The 13765-nt window shown below is 37.4% G+C and overlaps 1 protein-coding gene across 1 annotated transcript in view; it reads left to right on the top strand.

Annotated features, from left to right (window-relative positions):
* Zdhhc17 (zinc finger DHHC-type palmitoyltransferase 17) overlaps positions 1–13765 on the top strand; it is a 63860-nt gene that overhangs the window by 24100 nt on the left and 25995 nt on the right. The window contains exons 3-7 of the mRNA XM_041668828.1: positions 1252–1374; positions 5265–5342; positions 5857–6001; positions 10625–10689; positions 11219–11381. Coding sequence (XP_041524762.1) covers positions 1252–1374; positions 5265–5342; positions 5857–6001; positions 10625–10689; positions 11219–11381 — 574 coding nt within the window. The remainder of the gene's footprint in view (positions 1–1251; positions 1375–5264; positions 5343–5856; positions 6002–10624; positions 10690–11218; positions 11382–13765) is intronic.

Consider the following 13765-nt stretch of genomic DNA (forward strand, 5'->3'; position numbering starts at 1 on the left):
AACCTATAAGCTGAAATATGCCCTGAAGCCTATAAACTGAATAGCACCCTTCTATTCTCAAGTTGCTTTTGGTCAGTGTTTATTTAATCTCAACAACAAACAGCAAACTAAAACAATATTACTAAAACGTAAACGTTTTCTTTATGCAATTAAAACCATTATTTTCTACCTTTTCCTAATTGATTAAAAAATCAAAGCTCCGTTTTTATTTGGATTATTGACTTGGCTTAATTTTTTATTATGACTTTTGTTCCATTCACAAAACTTTCTAATAGTTAAATAAATCGACTTTATACTTGGAAAATACTTCTAAATGAAAACCTTGGGGCAGGGGGTGGGGGACAGGGGCTCTCTTGATCTTTCAGAGGAACTGGGTTCAGATCTCAGGACCTACAGGGCAGCCCATAACTGTCTGTAACCCCAATTCTTGGGGGGATCCAAAGCCCTCCTCTGACTCCCAGGGTCATAGCACACACTTGGTAAATGCACATGCATGCAGGCAAACACTGGTCAAATAAAAATAAATCTTTAACATAGTAAATTTTGATGCTCAAGGATGAGGGTCAGTCTGCACTTGCCTCCCTCTTATCAGATATGAGCCGCTGCTCGGAGCTTTCTTGTGGGCGTTATTAATGGGCTGACTGAGTCGCAGGAATTTGCACCCCATTCCTACCCCAGCACAGAGTTTTACTTGCCTTCAGGATTATCAGCTAGGTTTATAAATTGAGAATCCTAGTATTTTTATAAAACAGATTTTGTTCATGGTATTCCTCTAACATCTTATGTAGTCCCTGTTATTTTCTTATAATTTAATATTTTTTAGCTTCTGTTTAGTTTTAAAATCTGCATAGTTTTGAGGACTAAGTTTTGATATAAAGAAACTGGCTAATTTTGCTTTTTTTTCTGTCTTGAACCTCATGAAATTTTACATTATTACAAATGAAACATTTTCAAGTTACAAAAAAAGAATTAGTGAAAGATGTTGAAATATTGATATTTTCAAAGTAATATTGTATGTTGGAAAATAGTTTTAATTTCTAAGTATGAAAATGAAGCATCAAGCCAACCAAGTGTGATGTCACACATGTAATTCCAATAAATTGGGAGCTGAGGCAAGAGGTTGCTGTGTGTTTAAGGCCAACCTGGAGTATCCTGTCTCAAAAAAAAAAAAAAAACCCATTACTTCTGAAAATATTGTGCTCAACTTTAAATGCTTTAAGTACTTGTAGAATGACTTGTTCTCTTTTCTAGATATGGAATATATGAACGCTGCCGAGAATTGGTGGAAGCAGGTTATGATGTACGGCAACCGGACAAAGAAAATGTTACACTTCTTCATTGGGCTGCCATCAATAACAGAATAGATTTAGTCAAGTATGTGTTTTCTCTGCTTCTCTTTAATAAGCTTTAATTAATAAGGTTTTCCATTACTATAAAGTTACTGAAAGTAATTATCATCAGAACTAGTGATTCTAAAATCTGTAGCGTCCATGGTGTATATTCTGTGTACCTTGAAAGAAAAGAACTTATGTTTGACATCTATTGCAAGCCTACATGAGTCGAGTCATATAGAGTACTTTTCCACGTTTCCTTTTTGCCATAATTATTGAAATAACTCCATTTGCGATGTAACATTTTTTATGAAGTAGAAAGCTTAATAAATATGCTGTCCAATATCACAGCTGCTAATAAAGGTTAGAATTGAACTTGAATTTGGGTAATTTCACTTGGCTCCTACATTCTGAGTATGGATTCTAGATGGGGAAAAGCAAGTCCTAGGCAAAGATGAAGCAGTGTCAGTGCTAATGTCACTGAGGGGCCGCTTCCTTCAGAGCCTGCCCTTTGCTCCTGACGTTCTCAGTCTGCATTGTACACTCTTGTCTGATTCTCATTTGTCAGGAAGTGCTTTATTTCATCTTTATGAAGGAAGCTTTCACATGAACTAGAAATCTGGGTTGATAGATTTTGTATGTCTTGTTTTCTCTGTCTTGCCCATCCCAAAGGTCACTGTGCTGTGTTCTGGTTTTTGTCACTGTTGAGAAATTCCATCTACCATTGCACTTTTCAAGTTTTGTTTTGTTTGATTCCCCTTAAGATTTTCCATCTCTCGTTTCTGTAGTCTGACATGAAGAATCCACAAAGTATGAATTTCTTTTAATTTATCTTGAATGAGAATTCAAGTAATTTTGATTTTGTGGGTTAACGTTTTTAATCAGAGTTGGGGAAAAATCTTTTCAGCTATTGCTTTTTTAATTATAATTAGATATTTTTGGCCTTCCCTTTCTTCCTCTAGCCCTTCCCATATACCCCCTTTAGTCATTGCTTCTTTTTTTAAACTAAAATTACAATTTTTGGCCATTCCTTTCTTCCTCTAGTCCTTTCCATGTACCCCCTTACTCTCTCTCAAACTCATAGCCTGTTTTTAGTTACTTAATTAAATAAATAATTTAATTTAAATAAAATAATTCTATATTTAATAATTATTTAATCATTAATTATATACCTATATACATTTCAAAATAAATAGTGCAACCTGCTCAGTCCATACAGTTAAGACTTGTTTTTAGTTGGGCTGTGGTGGTGCACGCTTTTAATTCCAGCACTATGGAGGCAGAGGCAGGTGAATCTTTGTGAGTTTGAGGCCAGCCTGGTTTATAGACTTGAGTTCCAGGACAGCCATGGCTGTTAGACAGAGAACCCCTGTTTTGAAAAACCAAGAAGGAAAAACAACAAAAACAACAGACTTGCTTTTCATCCCCATGGTTTGTTTTGGTTTTGAGACACTTGCGTGTGTAGAGTGTGTGTTCTTTAGAGTGGGGGTGAATTATCTGTAGATAACTGTTTAGTTCCTATGATGAATAATGTCATTTAATTCTGATGTTTCTCTGCTAATCTTTGTCCAGATGACTTGTGCATTGGAGAAAGTGGGACATTGAAGTCACATACTGTTGATGAATTGATGTTAATCTTTGTCTTTAATTCCTATACTTCTCTTTTTATGAAATTGGGTGCATCAGAGTTTGGTGCATATATCTTTAGGATAGTAATATCTTTCTGGTTAATTGTTCCCTTAATTAGAACGAAGTACCCTTTATCAGTTCTGATTAGCTTTAGTTTGAAGTCTGTTGTCATTTATTAGGGTATTGACCCTGCTTGCTTCCTGTCCTCCTTGCTTACTTGGAGGACTTTTGTCCATCTTTGCACTCTCTGGTGGTGTTGAATCATTATATTGAGGTTGTTTATTGTAGACAACAGATGGATTTTTGTTTTTTGGTTCATTCAGCCAACCTGTATCTTTTGATTGGAGAGTTGAAGCTATTTTTATTTAAAGTTATTATAAAAGATGTATGTTGAATGCAGTAATTATGTTGTTGGCTTTGGTATTGCTTTTGTTCTCAGTGGTACCTTGTGTTTCAGTAATTATAGCTTCATTTTTTTGTTGTTGGTGGTGTCATTTTTTTAAACAGTCTCTTTGGCAAAGCTTAATTCTTTGAATTTTTGCACTGAAATTTGGTAACATGGACTTATTTTTGTTAGTTTCTTTATAGCTTCTTTTTAAAGAATATAAAAATTCTTTTTAAAAGAATAATTGATTCTATGGGAGTTTCAAATCATGCACCCCAATTCCTCGCACCCACCCCCATGTCTTTCTCTCACTTTTTCAGTGCCCCCTCCACAAAAGAAAATGAAACAAAGCAAACAAGCACACAAAAACAAGAACAAAACAAACAAAAACTAAACCTCTTTGCTTCTCTTTTCCCGCCTTTCCAACACCTTTTCATTTGTTGTGGTGTCTGGGGTCCTCAATATCATGTAGTAAGCAGACCCTTACCAGCTTCACTAGCAGATGTTCATTGCAGGGAGTCACTGGTCTGGTTTAGGGCCCTTGGTTTCTGGTACACCATCATCACTGGATCCTCACTGGAACTCCTCTGGGATATCCCATGGCCGTCCTGAGTCATGGAGATCCTAAGGGCCAGTCTCTTCACAAGCTCTAGTAGGCCTAGATGTGCTAAAGGTTAGGGTGGGCCAACCCAAAGGCCCAGCCGTAGCTGAGCTGGTCATTCTGGGCCACTGGGGTTAGGGTTACCCACCTCAGGCGAGGAGGCCGTGTCACCCCCCCTATGCCCATGTCCTCAGGGTCCTGTACACCCTCACCTATAGTGAGGAGTGGGGCCGTCTCTCCCAAGTGCTGGGGCCAGCTCTCCCCTGAGAGTTGGAGCCAGCTCTCTTGCTGAAGTGTCCAGCTAGAGGCAAGACCAGATTTCCCTGGGCCTGCAAAGGTCAAGGCAGGCTCAGCATGCCCCTTTGATTTAATTTCACGTGATTCCTAAGGCCCCCTGGGATGAGATGGGCCACTGACATCAACACAGACCCTGTCTGCAGCTGGACCACAGACCCAGACACAGCAACTCTTTTAAAGGAAAACATTTAATTGCACAAGCTTGCTTATAGTTCAGAGGCTTAGTCCATTATTGTCATGGTGGGAGGCAAGGCAGCATGCAGGCAGACATGGTGCTGGAGAGGTGGCTAAGAGTTCTACATTTTATGTAGGCAGCAGGAAGTGTTCTCTAGGCATGGCTTGAGTATATATGAGACCTCAAAGCCCGCCTCCACAGTGATGTACTTCCTCCAATAAAACCACACCTCCTTGCAGTACTACTCCCTTTGGGGCCATTTTCCTTCAAACCACCATAGGTCCTGATTATTGTTTAGGGCTTCCTTTTGTAGGGTTCAAAAGAAGAGGAAGTTGGTTGTTAGGAAACAAAGTTCTAATTATCATGCTTAGTTCTGCCAACTTTTGCTCCCAGCCTGTGTCCCTTCCATTGATGCATCTGATTTCGACTCTTCATGCCTAATTATCATGCTAAGATGGTAGATGGGGAGTTCTCCCCCAAAGTTCAGTTTGTTTTATTGTGTGTATACTCAAACTCATTCACTCTGGATCATAAGCAACAAGAACTGCTGACACAAGCTTTTCTTACTGATTATATATATAGTATTCTTGACTCTTGTGTGTACAACTACCAATTCCAAAATCCTTGTGATTGTCTAATCACCTTTTTTATATGGTTTCTTGGCATTTTTTATAGCTTTAAAATCATTTCCTTTTTCTAGAAAAAAAAGTGCTATGTTTAATATGAAATTCTCCTAAACACTTTTTATCTTCAAAGGCAGAGAATTGATCGATAGCTCAAGTGGGAAACATTTTATTTTTCACATATCTAAAGTTGAAGATGAAAACTGCAAACTTTATTTTACAGATACTATATTTCGAAAGGTGCTATTGTGGATCAGCTTGGAGGAGACCTGAATTCAACTCCATTGCACTGGGCCACAAGGTTTACATTTACTTCTACTTCACCCGTCCCCTTGGCTCCTTTACCTTTTGTTTTTAATGATATGCCTGAACTTGATATAGTTAATTGTGTATTTATTGCTGCCTAGTGTTGTCTTCATTGGAAACAGAGTTACAAGCTGTCCTCAGGGAAGCGAGCTAGTCCAATTCTAAAAGTTGATTATATTTTGGATTAGTAAATGTAATACTTTGGAAGGGTGCATGTGTTTACAGTTAAACAGGTTAGTTCTTGGGACTTTTAGGGTTATATTGGAATGAAATTAACATAGTAATTATGATATTTAAGGAGAAGTTAAGATTGTTTTCATTAAATTATCGAGGCTTTTGTTCCATTTAAAGCTTTCAAAATCCATAAACTACTTTAAAGGTCTTATTCTAAAGCAGCTTCATAAAATACATGATTTAACTGCCCGCCATTACCCTCCCAAGTGTACTTTTTCCACAAGACTGTCTTTGAAATAACTTTATGTTTAAATGTTTGTCTTTCTATTTTTTAGACAAGGCCATTTATCCATGGTTGTGCAACTAATGAAATATGGTGCAGACCCCTCATTAATTGACGGGGAAGGATGCAGCTGTATCCATTTGGCTGCTCAGTTCGGACATACCTCAATTGTCGCTTATCTTATAGCAAAAGGACAGGTAAAAAAAAAAGTCCTAATAGTGTGTGTTTTAATTAGATGTTCTTAATGGCTTAAATGTCTGCTATTCTTAGGATTACATTCATAATACCTGGAAATACTTAAGTACTGTTTTCTGGTGTATGAAGAGAGTAAATAAATGTAGTTATTTTGATGAGTTTTTAGTGTACTTAAAAGGAAATATATTCTCAAATTAGATAATATTCTGTTAAGTTGGTTTTTAATTTATAAGTATGATAGAAATAAATAGTGAAAAGTAAGGAAAAATTCGTAATCCATTAATTTTTTCCTTTAACTATTTCCCTTAAATATTGTCTAAGGATTTCTATTACTGTGATAAAACACCAAGACTGAAAGCAACTTGGAGAGAAGGGCTTTAGTTTACTCAACTTCACACCACAGTCCATCCTCAGAGGGAGTTGGACAGGAGCGGGTACTGGTGCAGAGCCGTGGAGGGCACACTGCTCCCTGGTTTGCTCCTCGTGGTGTGCTCAGCCTTTCTTAGCACACTCAAGGACTACAAGACAACCAGTGTGGCACGACCCGTAGTGAACTTGGCCCTCCCCTGTCAATCATTGATCAAGAAAACGCACCACAGGTTTGCCCACAGGACAGTCCGATGAGAACATTTTTTTTATTGAGGTTCCCTCTTCCAAACTGGCTGTAGTTTATGTCATGTTGACATAAACTAACCAGCACAATCAACCCTTTGTCGGCTTGACATAGAATTATCACAGTTCAACTAGAACCTTTTCTTTCTCATTTGTCCCCAACACAACATGTTAATATTATCACAATATAAAACATATTCCAAATTTCCAAAATCCCAGTCTTTTAAAAATTTCACACTTTAGAAGTTGTGTCTCTTTAAATATCTAAACACTCTCTTAGATATCCAAGGTCGCATAACTTCAGGCTCCAATAAAATAATAAAAAAAAGTTAAATACTTTCTGACTCCAAATAGTAAGAACTAGGGTATAGTCACCCCTGAACAAAGCAAAACCAGAGTCTAGCAGTCAGTGTGAAGAGCGTGGGTTGGACATCTGGGATCCACTCGTACCTTTCTAGGCTCCTTCAACGGACTTTGCACAGCCGTCCATCTCTCAAGTGTCAATTAGTTTCTCGGTACTGGTCTGTAAACTAAAATAAATAAAACTACAAAGTTCTACTTTGCTTTATGAAATGATTTCTAATAGAAATAATGTATAATTATAATTGTTTTATTTATATAATAGAATAAAACTGGTACCCTGTTGACAGAAAAAAAAAAAAAAAAAAAATAAAGTGCTGTAGTCTCTGGTGCAGCTGGGCCACACTTATCAGCCTCTTCTGGCCTCACTTCAGGGTCCCCAGTCCTGCCACACAGTGCCAAGCCTCAGTTGTTCTCTGTGACCCCTCCATGCCTTCAAAACTATTACCACCTGCATGGTACGCCACCATCTTTGACTATCAAGTTCAGCTGCCAGTGTAAGATTGCACCTTAGTCTTCTCTAGACCATAGTTTCTGTGTGCTGATCTTGAGGACACACTCCTAGATTTACTACCTTCATTATGCTGGTCTCTTCTTAATCACTGCTAATTTCTCAGCTCTGACTAACCAAAATAAATCATTCTAGTAAAACAAAGCTTTCACTTCCATGGTGCTGATCTCTTGTTAACCACAACCAGCTGTTCAGCTCCAGCCGAGTAGAACCACAGAGTTTTAAAATGTTGCATGCCCCTACAGGTTCTTTAAGGGACTCGTAGAACTTCATCTGAAGTTCCTCCATTGTTTATTTTTTTATTTTTTTTGGTTTTTCGAGACAGGGTTTCTCTGTGGCTTTGGAGCCTGTCCTGGAACTAGCTCTTGTAGACCAGGCTGGTCTCGAACTCACAGAGATCCGCCTGCCTCTGCCTCCCGAGTGCTGGGATTAAAGGCGTGCGCCACCATCGCCCGGTTGTTTATATTTTTTGAACATTCTCATCTTCCACGCTCCCACAGAACAGCCTCAGCACTGAGGCTCTCAGTGCTCAACAACTGTTCCATCACAGAGGACAGTATCACCACAGGCTCCCATACATGATCAGGTCTGTCACAGAAGTACCCCAAGGCAGGTACAGTTTCTGTCTCAGTTAGTGTCCCCGTTGCTGTGATAACACACCAAGACCAAAAGCAGCTTGGGGAAGAAAGCGTTTATTTTGCTTACCCTTTCAGGTAACAGTCCATCATTAAAGGGAGTCAGGGCAGGAGGCTGGAGGCAGGAGCTGATGCAGGAGCCATGGAGGAGCACTACTTACTGGCTCATGCCTCATGGCTTGCTCGGCCTGCTTTTCACCAGGGCCATCAGCACAGGGTGGCACCACCCACAGTGAACTGAACCCTCCCAAATCAGTCATAAAGAAAATGGACCACAGGCAAGTCTGGAGACATTTTCTCAGTTGAGGGCCCCTCTCCTAAAATTACCCTAGCTTGTGTCATGTTGACCTCAAACTCACAAACATTGGAACTTGTCATCTGAATTCTTGTAAACTGCTGAAGCTAATTTTATTGACCTATTATATTCTGTTTTATATTCTTTTTTTTTAAAGATTTGTTTATTTATTATGTATACAGTATTTTCAGTGCTCTGCCTGCAGGCCAGAAGAGAGCACCAGATCTCAATATACATGGCTGTGAGCCACCATGTGGTTGCTGGGAATTGCACTCTGGACCTTTGGAAGAGCAGGTGGTGCTCTTAACCGCCGAGCCATCTCTCCAGCCCCCTGTTTTATATTCTTGAGGAGAATGATTTAATATGAAACAAAACGAAACATGTTTCCTTTTTCTGCTGCATCAAATGGTGCAGTTTCCGTCAGGATCCTTGGGATTAGGTTCTTGGTGTGCATCAGTAATCATAAAATCACATTAATTATATTAATTATATTACCTGTTCGTCTTGTTATTCATGCTTTTATAATAAATACATTTTGTTAAGAGAAACACCACCTAGGTTTTCTTCTTCTTTTTTTTCTGATTGTATTAAAATCAGAATATGTCATGTATATATTTCTTGTGTTTTGATAGAAATAGCTAGAGGCCTGTTCTTAGCTGGGATACTGGGACAGCTAGCCCTCTGCCTTCCTTGATGCATTGTCCAAACTTTACAATACCGCTCTTCAACAGGGAAGTAGACTTCTTATGTGGGGCCTCAGAATTCCCTGAAGAGCACATACAGAAGCAGTTCTGCTGACTTGAACCTACAAAGCAACATTTCTTTCTGTCATTGAAGCTGGGGCATTCTGCCTTGTGTTCAGTGTGGGCGATGTCAGCACAGCATGAGAATGGGAATACTATAGGAACCGTCTTTGGAAACTGTCAGAGGAGATTATCCTTATTCTGGTTTCTCATACCAAGGCTTGGAGAATTTATATTTACTTATTTTTCTTTTCCCTTTTAGCTGGGAAAGAAAAAATGATATAAAATTTTGAGTGTTCGTTATCTTTTTGTTAATGCAATTGATTTGTAATTTTGGATCATTTCATTAGTCTTTTTAAAATTTTGGGAAGTAGGTAGGTTATAAGTATATCAAGGGAATGAAGCTGTGCGGTGGCTCCCTGTAGAGCACACTGCCACATGCAGGTCGAAGCTGGGCTGTGGAGGTAGTCCCGCTGTTGGGGCCATTTACTCTAGCTGTCCTTGTCTCAGAAAATCAAGTGGTGGCTTTAGAAGAAGACAGCCGATACCTTCTTCTGGCCTCTACACCAGCAGATGTGGACAAATGTGCTTGTAGAGGCATACATATCGAGCACACAATGAGAGGAGGACACACAGATGCATGCAAATCAAACAATGCTGGGTGTGTTGGCACTGCTTGGCGGGCTGAAAGGCAGGAAGAAACACTACCACAAGTTTGAGCCCAGCTGGGGCTGCATGGTTAAATGCCAGGCCAGCCTGGACTACAGGGTAAGACATCATCACAAAATAGAGCGACCCTCGAGGAAAAAAGTAACCCAAAGATCAAAGAACAAAACTTCAGTAGTATGGTATTTTTTTTTAATATATGAAAGATAAAATATGATGGTCTAAGTTTTTAAATTAATTTTTTCCTGAGTAATTTTTCTACATGAAAAAGCAATACATACTTAAAGTGTTTAGACATAATATTGTGTGACTTAATGGGTATAATATTTATAAGTACCTAAAAATTGTCAAGGAAATTAAGATATAAAACTATATATCTTCTTCCCTCTGGAAAATGAAAACTACAAAACAATGTCACATAGCAAATTTCATCTTGTGAAAGATTATTAAAAATTGTCTTTTATTTTAAGTTAAGATTGTGTAATAATAGTGTTTGAGGACCACTTAGAATTCTAAAATATCTTAAATATAAAACATTTTACATTAAATGTTTTTATATTTTATGTTAAATATTCTTTAAATGATCGTTGAATATAAAATATTAAAGGGGAAGTCTGAAAGCTTAATTTGTAAACCAGTTAGACTAATTAGTCATAGAACTTAGTTTCAGTTTAAAGTTAAGAGAGAGGTTTTCAGGAAGCATTCTTGATTAATAGTAATGTTTCAGATTGTATAATGTATAAATTAGATGTTTTCAACTAGTCTTGGTTAGGATCTTAAAATTCTGCTGTCTTTATTATCAGGATGTAGATATGATGGATCAGAACGGAATGACGCCTTTAATGTGGGCAGCTTATAGAACACATAGGTATGTAACCATCACTTCAGCATAACACTCTGAGACACGTGATTAGAGAGCAGCAGATGCTACACACAGTGCTCTGGAAAGCTCCTGCAGTAGTGACTAGTGCAGGACAGAAGGAAGCCTCTTAATTCTGAGAGGGCAAGAACAGTTGACTATTTTTAAAGGTAATTACCTTTGCATGTGATCACACTGTAAAGTTTTATGTATTCACTTTTAAGTTATTTTAAATCATTTTTTATCAGTCCGAATTGGAATGAAGTATGTTTTATTCTTTAAATGTGTAGGTGTTAATAACATGAATTCTTAATTTAAAAGTAGGGAATTTGGGACCAAGTATGCTGTCTCTTGGCACCATATTACTTTATATAGGGTGGCACATTATTTAATTATTAATTGTAATATTAAGAGGCTAGAATAGTTGTGTTCCAGGATGGAATGAGAATGCAGCCACAGTCAGTGTAGTCTTTGTAATGATTCCGATAATTGAAATTAGGGTTGTTGTTGTTTGTTTGTTTGTTTTTTTCCTTTTCAGTGTGGATCCAACTAGATTGCTTTTAACATTCAATGTTTCAGTTAACCTTGGTGACAAGTATCACAAAAACACTGCTCTGCACTGGGCAGTTCTAGCAGGGAACACCACCGTCATTAGTCTCCTTCTTGAAGCTGGAGGGAATGTGGACGCCCAAAATGTCAAGGTAAATACGTATTGCTGTTGAAGGAGGAGGAGGACACTGATAGGAGTCTCTTCATAAAGCATGTGGTTTTCTTGTTTGCTTTTTTAAGACTGAGCATTAGGAGAACTTTTTTTGTAGTTTAATCATTTGTCTCTATGAAATAATTTGTTTTAAAAACTTGAGTCATATATTTTCATCTTATATTTAAATATTTTTAGTTTTAGGTGGCCTTTTATTAGGGAATTGTACTGGATTTTAAAAATTACATGCTTCTAACTTTTATAAATGAAGGACAATAGCTTTCTGGTTTCTTAAGAATATTGTTGCTTGTAAGTTTTTAGTTACAAAACACATTATCCCGTCAGAGAATGTCACAGCTGCTAAAATCACTTGTTTGTAAAAGGCTGGCCACCTAAGGTGAATGACTCCCAGAAGCCATCCCTGTGGAAGGAGAGCGTCAGCTCCCCAAAGATGTCCTCTGACCGTCCTGCATGCCATCATACCTTCACACCATCTAACAGCCATAGGAGAGACATCATTCATAATAAATTCTAGTATTTCTTTGACTTTGTCATTTTAGTAACTTATTTCTTTAAAGAATAAGACTTAAATTCGATTTAAAAAAACTTTTGTGATGTTTATAGAGTATATCGCAAGTTAACCCAAGATAAGTACACAGAATTAATCTAAGCCAAGTACAATTTAGTATGTACACTTGAATTTGGGGAATTTATAGGCATCATAAATTGTCTACGAACACAAGGTTTTGCTGAGGGACTGGCAAGATGACTTGGGGCAAGAGGCCCCGACTGCCAAGCCTGATGACCTGCGTTCTCCCTTCATGACATGGTGGAAGGGACAGCTTTTAAGTTGCACTCCAGCCTCCACATGTGCTGTGTCCTATGTTCGTGCACATGCAAACACAGCATAAATAAGTGTCAAAAGTTGGTTCTCAAGTTTTTGGTTCATCTTTTGCATTCTTAAAGGCTTATGATCCACTGTGTCCTTTAGCAGTAATCGGAATAGCTACAAATACTGTCAGGAATCACTGTCTTGAAAACTGTTTTTAAGGATTAGCTGTAATATGTAGTATTTTCTGAGCCATGTTTTATAAATGCATAAAGGATATATGCTAATTAAATGTAAAGGGAGCTTAAGCTAATACTAACCTGAAATAGCGAATCAAAAAGTGGGTACCTCTTGCTGGATCAAGGCATCTCTTTATGTTCTGGTGAAAATTCTTCCTTTACTGGGTTACTTTAAGAAGAGAAGCTTAGTCTATTAAAAATGGCTTGGACCGTCTTTTTTTTTTTTAACTTTTATTTCATAGCTTAGGGAATTTCTAGAAATAGTCTAATTACAAATTTTGAGTTTAGTTTAAATATTATAAATTTGATAGATTTTTCTTTCTACTTTTTAAACTTCTAAGTCTTGTTCCTACCCAGGATAATCAGAATGGTTCACTAAACACGTGGAAAAGGGAAAGTTGGTATTCCATAATACTGACATGGGATGGGTACTTAGCAAATATCTGTTGGCTAAAAGAGTGAAGATTTGTGTAGTCTTCAGTTTTGCTTAAACTGACATTTATGACAGCCAGTGTACTGTTCTGCTACTTTAGAAATGTTAGAGAAATGTTTGTCTTTGCAAAAAACTTTTAAAACACTGGCTTTAGTGAACTGTGCTTAGCCCAGGCCAAAAGAAGGATTCCCCTTCTTTTATCATTTGCCTTCCTTTCCATTTCACTCTCTTTGACTTCTAGATGTCCAGTCTTGAGGTTCATGTACTAGAAGTACATTTCAAGATATTGCTTACATCACTGAAAAAAAAAAGAACCAATTCTGTAAGCAATTAATTTCAATTTGCTTTTTCCTAATTGCCATATTAATGCATTTGACTTACAGTATACCAAATAATTATGAAAGCAAGATGGCTATACGGTTCTGTAATTTGAAAACAGTGCTATATTTACATAAAACGATAGGACAGTTCAGTCGTGCTCTTTAAGTATTTGCAACATGAAAATTTTAACATCTTCTAAAATAATTAATGAAAAGTTGTGGTCCCTACCAACCATTGCATAAACCTTTAATGTTGGTAAGATAGAAAAGTTTATAATGAATTTCAACAAAAAGGTAATGATAAGAGTAGAGGTATTTGAAAGTATTCACATAATGTTTAGCTTTTTTTTTCTTTTTTTGTACTTTCTGTTCAGGCATATTACCTATATGGAACCAAGATCAGAATACTTTGTAGAGTCTACAGTGCCAAATGATTGATCTTACTAATGTGCCTATAGACATTCTGTTTAAACTCATGCCTTTTTAAATTATTTTATCTGGCACAGATTCACTTTTGCCTATTGTTGACTGTTGTTTAAAAAGAAAAAAGTCCCCATACTCATA

Source organism: Microtus oregoni, unplaced genomic scaffold, assembly GCF_018167655.1.
Source record: "Microtus oregoni isolate MIOR12 unplaced genomic scaffold, Mior012 000001F_ref0000356, whole genome shotgun sequence".
NCBI lineage: Eukaryota > Metazoa > Chordata > Mammalia > Rodentia > Cricetidae > Microtus > Microtus oregoni.